At 25.5% G+C, this 8,819-nt stretch overlaps 1 protein-coding gene and 1 non-coding gene across 2 annotated transcripts; one reads left to right on the forward strand and one right to left on the reverse strand.

Moving 5' to 3' along the window:
- Positions 1-251: 251 nt before the first annotated feature.
- On the forward strand, positions 252-8,142 carry LOC147064325 (serine/threonine-protein phosphatase 2B catalytic subunit-like). The gene is made up of 4 exons (XM_085958494.1): positions 252-256; positions 1,619-1,813; positions 2,072-2,156; positions 8,137-8,142. The coding sequence occupies exons 1-4, from the start codon at positions 252-254 to the stop codon at positions 8,140-8,142; spliced, it is 291 nt and encodes a 96-aa protein (XP_085814620.1).
- TRNAE-UUC (transfer RNA glutamic acid (anticodon UUC)) lies at positions 1,042-1,113 on the reverse strand. The gene has a single exon. It is a non-coding gene; the product is annotated as a tRNA-Glu (tRNA).
- Positions 8,143-8,819: the final 677 nt, after the last annotated feature.

The raw sequence follows: 8,819 nt of genomic DNA on the forward strand, positions 1-8,819 counted from the left end.
TGAATATAAAAAAATCATATTTAAAATTCAAATAATATGCTTTAAAATTATTTATAAAAACAATAAAACACAAACGACAACTAAATTTAAACCAAGAAAATTTTCTGAATAAAAAAACAAATTAATCAGCTTCAAAAAAAACAAGGCGCAAAGAAAACCACAAAGCATAATTATTTTTTTAACAACATCGTCATATGGAACCAAGGGACAACAAAAATTGCCAAAATAAAAATGTGATGTTAATACATGACATGAAGTGGGTTTAAAATAAAGCAAGAGATAAAAACAGATGATTTGTTTAAACTAATGGGGGTGGTTTGAAATCAAAATAAATAGCCGATGTGTGTTTATATTATATGAAGCTAATTTTCTTAAAAAAAAATAAAAACCAAACATATATCAATTTTTTGCTATTAAAAAATTAACAAAACATACATTGTAAATATTCTCTGAATATCCCAGATGAAATTATTTTGCAAAGCCTCCATGAAATATTAGTTAATATTTTCTCTACCTTTTAAATTTTTAATTAGGAATTACGAACATTTTAATGATTTAAAATCATTATTCGCAGATAAGTCTTATTATAATTTATTTTCATGCTGTCTTTTGTATGAAATAGACATTATTCACTTTAATTATATATCCTTCATTCCTATCACCAATTGAAAATAATTAAATTTATAATCACGTCATTAGAATTCAGAAATATTGAAAACTTATGCCTTTTAAGCGTATCACCAACCCACCACTGTATATATTCTAAACAAAAGAGTAGGGTGAAAAATATATGGTTGCTGATCGTAATTTCTATGGTGTACCATTCTATTAATAAATCACATTATATCAAAATATTTGATTGACAGAACTTTATAGAAAATCCGCTTTCTAATAATGTTATCTAAAGTATCTGAAAGACTTAATCAAAAATACCTTGAATTATTAGAAGATTCATTGTATTTCAACATCAAAATAAAATATGATATTCATTTAATCCTTATCATAACTAAGAATCAATAAAATACTTGAAAAAGTAAAATATTCCCTCTCCGAGAATCGAACTCGGGCCTTGTGAGTGAAAGTCACATATCCTCACCACTGGACCAAGAGGGATATCAGAGATAAAAGATAAATATTTATTATCAAATTTAAATTCTATGATTACTTGTTATTTTCTCCTTTTAAGAAGCCAATAAGATAATTCAGACATATATACATGAAATATAAAGGAGATGTATAGGATGAAGAACATAGAAATAAATGATAACATTTCGATAGATAATTCCGAAGTTCCCATCACGATTAGTAGAATAGAAAACAGTATTATTGACCATGGTAAGCGAAACATGCCACATATCCCGATACCTGCATACCATTTTGTTGAGGAAGAGCTCTTTCGTGATCAAGTTAAAGATGTCTTAGATTATAGAGTGTTACTAGAGCATTTTTATAACGAAGGTAGAATTTCAAAATCCAATATAAATCATATCATCAATGTTTCGAAAGACATCCTAACAAAAGAACCAAATCTACTGAAAATTGATAAACCAGTAGAAGAAGATGTTTATATTATTGGTGATATCCATGGTCAATACTATGATCTTATCAATATATTAAGCGAATATGACCTTAAGAAAGGGACGTTTCTCTTTCTTGGTGATTATGTTGATAGAGGAAAGTTTTCTTTTGAAGTTTATTTTTTACTTTTGTCGCTTAAAATTTACTATCCTAATAATATTTTTTTATTGCGTGGTAATCATGAGACTCTTCGGATGACCCGTTATTTCACTTTTAGAGAAGAGTGTATTCATAAGTACGATGAAAATGTTTATCAACTCTGTTGTGACTCTTTCCAAACTTTGCCTATAGCAGCAGTTGTAAACCAAAGTTTTTTCTGTTCACATGGTGGTATATCACCCCTTATTGATAATCTTGAACTGATAAACTCGTTCGATAGAAAATGTGAACCACCTCTATCTGGTATTTTCTGTGATATACTTTGGTCTGACCCCCATCCAAACTATGACACGATGTCATGGCATGGTAAAGAATATTTAGCCAATGTTCAAAGAAACTGTTCATATTTTTATACACCCAAAGCCGTAAAAAATTTTTTAACTAAAAATAAATTGGTTTGTTTGATTAGAGGCCATGAAGTTCAACTCAATGGATACAGAATACAACAAAATACAAGAAACGGCTCAATAATTTCAGGATTGACAAAGAAATTTCAGGAAAAAAAAGAAGAGCAACCATCTGTGATCACCATATTTTCCGCTCCGAATTATTGTGATGCCTATAACAACTATGGAGCTGTAATAAAAGCAAATGGTGAACGAATCCAAATTAAAAAATTTGGATCGGTCGATCATCCTTTCTACCTACCAAACTTTCTTGATGGAGTAAATTGGAGTTTTCCCTTTATTGGAGAAAAAACAAGTGAATTTTTTATGGATCTATTAAAGCATTTGGGCGATCAAGAGTCAATATCTTCTGATTCAACGATATCTTCATCTCTAATAGAAGAAACAATAACTCCAAAGTTATCTGGTTACGAAAAGGAGATAGAAAATGCACGTTTGTTCTCTGGCGCAATGGGCATAATGAGGACAGAAAGAGAGTGTATAAATGAGCTGGATGATGAAGAAAGCTCGGAACTCCCTTGTTGTTCGATTAAAGTTATTGAAAATCAGGAGTTGACTTTTGACGAGGCTAAAGACAAAGATCATATGAATGAGAAAATAAAATGCAAGGATAATATTGTTGAAGGGAGTTCGGTCAGTAACCCCTCGAGTGTGGCTCCTGATTTAAGTAGAATTTTAGAAAGAGTTGATCTTAAAGAAACTATTAAGGAAACAGAACTTAGTGTAGATGAGAAAAAATTAGTTTTCGATGTTAAACTTAACCCAAAAAGAAAACCAAATAAAAATGCACTTTGTTGTTGGGCTATAAAAAAATAACTGTGGTTTTACAAAAATATATGCATATTTGAAGTTGTGAAACAAAGAAAATACTTGGGCATGAAATTGGTTGCATATGCATTATTCCCAAGTGAATGGGCAATAAAAATTAAAAATAAAATTTTATTTCATTCTTATTAAATATAGAATTTAAAGGTTTTGAAGTTATTTTATCTTTAATCCTATTGTAAAAAAAGACATGGTTTTACAATTATAGAATTTTTATCTATGCTCATATATGCCTATTGGTTCGTTAAATATATTATTACACTGGTGAATAGTTTTTTTACCGTAAAACATGGAATTCCGAAACTTATCTTTACCATTATACACATTTATATTAAGTAAATAAATAAATTTTTGCATGGTGTAACAAAAGAGCTATTATTTAAAATTTGAGTTTTAAATGAAAATATTGAAAAACAAATAACGATATTTTTTTAGGTCTAATAAATTTTTTATGTAGATTAATGATTCTTTTGATCAATTTGTTTCTGCTGGCTGTATATTATAGCATATAGATATTTAACTTTACGGAAAGTGGTATATTTGCATATAAACAGGAATTCATAAATCTTCTGATTGTTTTAAAAAAATGCAAACGCGGAAGATTTTTTTTCATAATATTTTATATTAGCAACTGATGCGAAGTTTTATAAAGAAACTGATCCTTTTATTGCTTAGATTTTTTTTATGTGGTATTTGAATATTATATAACACATTTTTAAAAATAAATATTCATATTTCAATTAGCGGATTGCTTTTTATGATAATAAATACATGTTCATATTTCTTTTAATATGAAATTGGATCAAAAAAGATGCATTAGCATTGATTTTTAGTTCTGATAAATATAAAAATTGTTTAAATTTTTTTTCTTTGTACTAAATTTTATTCTTCAATAAATATGCAAAGATATAGAAAATTACAATTTTTAGATATATAGCAACTTACTTAGATCTAAAAAACAATATTCACATTAAATTCATGATAAGAGTTGTAAAAAATACGAGGCCTACATGATGTGTGATAAATGGCATAATAAAGATATCTAATACCATTCAAGCTGTTCTTTAAAAAAATAGCCTGTTTCTTTGGGAAAAAATAATGGAATAATAATTTGATTTGACTGAGTTTAGCTGATTAGATATGGTTGTAATTAGAATATTATTTTCTAAAAAAAGATACCTCTAAATTATCGTAATATTAATATGAAAATACATCTATCGAGCTTCAAAATCGATTATATTAACAAGTTATCTAAATTTAATTAGATTATGATCAATAAAACATCATTTGAAAATTTTATTTAATTATTTTAAAAAAAATCTACCATACTTTCATAATTAAAATATATTGCTTCTTAATATCTTGAAAAATAAATTGTATTTTTGTGTACAGGTTATTAAACTATGGCTTTTTGATTAGCATTTTTTTATAATTGGATTTTTGTTGCCCCTTTATGTATTTCCGCACGATATATTCATGGATTATTTTGTGTACAGGTTATTAAACTGTGGCTTTTTGATTAATATTTTTTTTATAATTGTATTCTTGTTGCCCCTTTATGTATTTCCGCACGATATATTCATGGATTATTTTGTGTACAGGTTATTGAACTATGGCTTTTTGATTAATATTTTCTTAGAATTGTATTTTTTTTGCTCCTCTATGTATATACGCACAAAATATTCATGAATTATTTCGTGTACAGGTTATTAATCTAAGATTTTTTAATCAATATTATCTTAGAATGGTATTTTTGTTGCCTCTTTATGTATTTCCGCACAATATATTCATGGGTTATAAGTTTTTACTTCATTATTCGAATAAGCAGTCTTAATGGTTTTATATTGTTATGTGTTTAAAGAAATAAAAAAGGAAATTTACAAAAATGGTGAGTTTTTCGGTTTAGTATCGATGTTCGACCTAGAATCTTTAATTTAAATGATTGAAGGATCGAATTCTTCATGTGTAATGGCTTATTAAATTAAAAACGGGTAATTAATACCACCTAGATGCAATGGATTTAGAGAACACTAGTTAGAATTATTCCACAGTAAAATGATGATTTGGGTTTTAAAATAAACTTGATTGGGGTGCTATAATAAAATTAATCAATTCCAGAACGCAATTGCAAGTAATCAAATTTTGTTTCGTACGATGAATATGTTTCGCAGAATTAGTGACTTGATTGAAGTGTTCAAATACTTACTGTTGAGCTCTTCCGTGAATTTAAATGACGAAAAAATAAGAGTAGACCCTTAATGTATCAAGACAAAAATTAGCTAACGAACTGAAAATTATTTTTGTTTAAAAAATTATATTTAAATGGAAAAAGAAGAAGCAAAACGAATTTTATATAAACTTTGTGTATTTTGAAGAGATAGAGAGAATTTATAAATCAATAATTATTTGGGTTTAGAGTAGTTTTTTTTCTTAATCCAAACTATTTTTTAGATAGTATGCAGTGATCTAGTTAAATTTTAGCCGGGTTCTTTCAGAAACATATTATTTTGTTCTATTTAATTCGTAGAGACTGAAGTTTTTTTCACAATAATATCAATATAAAAAAAATCCAGTGCAACTTTACAACTTAAATGCCAAGAAGTTATCGAGATATAATTCACAATAAAAAAATATTAATCATAACTGGCTTTGAGAATATTAGAAACGACCACTAGCTAAATACATTAAAAAAATATTATTTCCCATTGATATTTTTTATTTCAATTATTTACTAATTATATATTTATTTATAGAATATATAGTGAGTGTATTTATTGTAATTTAACTAAACATTTTTATCTTTGACTAGAATTTCTATAATTCATTTTTTTTTACTATTTCTCCATAATATCCACTAAATTTTACGGAAACACCAAAATAAATCTTACTAAAAATATTTAACTATAATTTTTTTTAAAATATTAATATCTTTACTATAAATTTTGATTTAGGTGGTTTTAGTTACAATAAACATCGCTTAGATTAATGTTCGTAATACTTTTGTCTTTTAATCTAAATATATCTACTTAATTTTATACAGTAATAAATTAGTTACCTGAATACCATTGGCATTAATATTTTCAAAAAAAAATAAAAATGTGGCTAAAAATACAAAAGTGAATACTATTTTTATTTTATCATATTAAAAAATAAAAAATATCCTCATATTTTTGATAAAATTTTGAAAATAAGCATCACAAACTAAATCTCTTTATGTTTGTCGGCCCTTTTATTTTATTTTCAAACACTCTGTTTTCTTTATATATTTTTTCTTGAAATTACAAAAAAAAACGTTTTGAACCAGATCTACTTTTTTTTATGTTGCTGTTTCCCTTTTTAATTTTATTTTCAATCAACATCAAAAATTGAAAATATATCTTTTGACCTATTTCAACCAAAAAAACCTATAAATGTGACTATAAAACAGGAATTTTTTAATATTTATGTATAAAATGACAATATGAATTTAGGGGTTAGTTTTATCTCAATACTTTTTATTCTATTCCAACTAAGCAAAACTTTAAGTGTTACTTTGAAGGGGAAAATTATAATATTTGTGACTTAAATAATTAATTTTAATTTATAGGTTGGTTATGTCTTTTTTGTTCTCTCTTTCGGCTAACTTGCCTTACTTAGATTTGTAGAGCATACCATATTTATACTCATCTTTTTACAACCCGCTTATAAATAGCTTATCTTTTCGAGTATCTAACACAACCCTATTGTTCGTGCCTCTGCTTTTTAGCATGCCAAACTTTTTAGTATACGACTTATACGATTTTATTATTGTTTTTAATTTACATTTAATTCATTAAAATTTAAAGGGAATTACTACAATATCGTTTTATCTATCGGCTAATTCTTGTATTGTGATTTTAGATGTCCTCTTCAAGCATAACGTGTTTGATTTCTATGGGCACATCATGTCTATGTACTTGGCTATATCCTATTCTCTTACATCTTCTCCATACCCCACCTCTTTTCAGGTCTTAATAGTTCAAGAGTTTTTCTCAATGCTATAGCTTGGATATATTACTTCATTTAGTTTGCGACATCGAGTTCTTTCAGATATCTTATATGATATTGTGTTGCCACACTATCCCATGTTACGACATATGGCATAATATTACTTTAAAATATAGTGTATTCTGTTTTAAGTTAAGACTGACAAATAAATTTTAAACTGTAAATGACAATTGTCCAGTTGATCTAAGTCCAAACCAAATTGAAATATTTAAAAGAATTATATATATGAAATTAAAAAATAATTATATTACAGTATGGAGAATTTAAATATGATTCAAGTTTAAAATTATGTGCTTTTGATTCATACCTTTTTACTCAAGAATTAATATATTTAATATAAAAAAATACAAATTTTTAGTTTTTAATGAGCCATTGAAATTAAATATTTATTCTTAACGTCATAATTATAAATTAATTAACAAATAGAAAATAGACTTTTCGTATTCATATTAAATAAATCATAAATAGTTGAAGTAAAAATATACATATCAGAACCAAGTTAACTATAAAAAATCAAATTGTTATTATTCAAACAAGTATAATAACAATATAAAAAAAATGCATAATTAATATTAAAATTAAATAAACCATAAAAAATCAAATCAATATTCTTCAAACAAGTATAATAACAATATAAAAATTAGAAAATGCATAATTCATATTAAGATCTAATAATTCATAAAAAATTGATTACATTATTCTTCATACAGGTTTAATAACAATGTAAAAATTAGAAAATGCATAATTCATATTAAGATTAAATAATTTATAGATAGTTGATTGCATTATTTTTTAAACAGGTTTAATAAAAATATAAAAAATATGAAAATGTATAATTCATAAAAAATTGATTACATTATTCTTCAAGCAGGTTTAATAAAAATATAAAAAATTAGAAAATACATAATTAATATTAAAATTAAATAAACCATAAAAAATCAAATCAATATTCTTCAAACAAGTTTAATAACAATATAAAAAATTAGAAAATGCATAATTAATATTAAAATGTATAATTCATAAAAAATTGATTACATTATTCTTTAAACAGGTTTAATAACAATGTAAAAATTAGCAAATGCATAATTCATATTAAGATTAAATAATTCATAGATAGTTGATTACATTATTCTTTAAACAGGTTTGATAACAGTGCAAAAATTAGAAAATGCCTAATTCATATTAAGATTAAATAATTCATAGATAGTTGATTACATTATTCCCAGTACAAGAATGATAAAATATTATATTAAACGTTCAACAAGTTCATCCCATGTCTTTAAATAATTCATAAAAGCAAAATTGTATTTTCAAAAAAAACTAAAGATAGATAAACGTCTTATTAAAGATTTAAGATTTAAAATATTATTTAGGAAATTTATTTATCCCCATATGAACAAGAGAGTATCAACAAATTTCGACAGTTATCTCGAGGTAGCCAAAACAACAACAGCACCAGTAATACTTTTCAAAGAAATAATACAAAACTCTGATACGCTTCCAGAGACTTTACATCTTCTATACACCCTCGTTTCTCGCCACACGACGCTTAGCCACGATATAGTCAAATATATAAAATCTGCCGTCTTCGTATCCAAGTTCAAAATTGATGGAGAAACCAAAGATGATAAAAATCCAGAGATACAAATAGAAAGTGAAGATTTTTCAGTACGCGAATGGACCATAAAAATTTTATTTCTTGTGCTTGAAAAAGTAAAAAAAGATGAAGCATTAAAATATGAGTGTATGTATCTGATAAAGAAGACAGATTTTGAAATACTTAATTTTATACTTAACATGCTAAATGACGAATCTTGTGTTGAT

This window comes from Rhyacophila brunnea, unplaced genomic scaffold (assembly GCF_057557595.1).
Source record: "Rhyacophila brunnea isolate RB1 unplaced genomic scaffold, BYU_Rbru_1.0 scaffold_75, whole genome shotgun sequence".
Classification (NCBI taxonomy): Eukaryota; Metazoa; Arthropoda; class Insecta; order Trichoptera; family Rhyacophilidae; genus Rhyacophila; species Rhyacophila brunnea.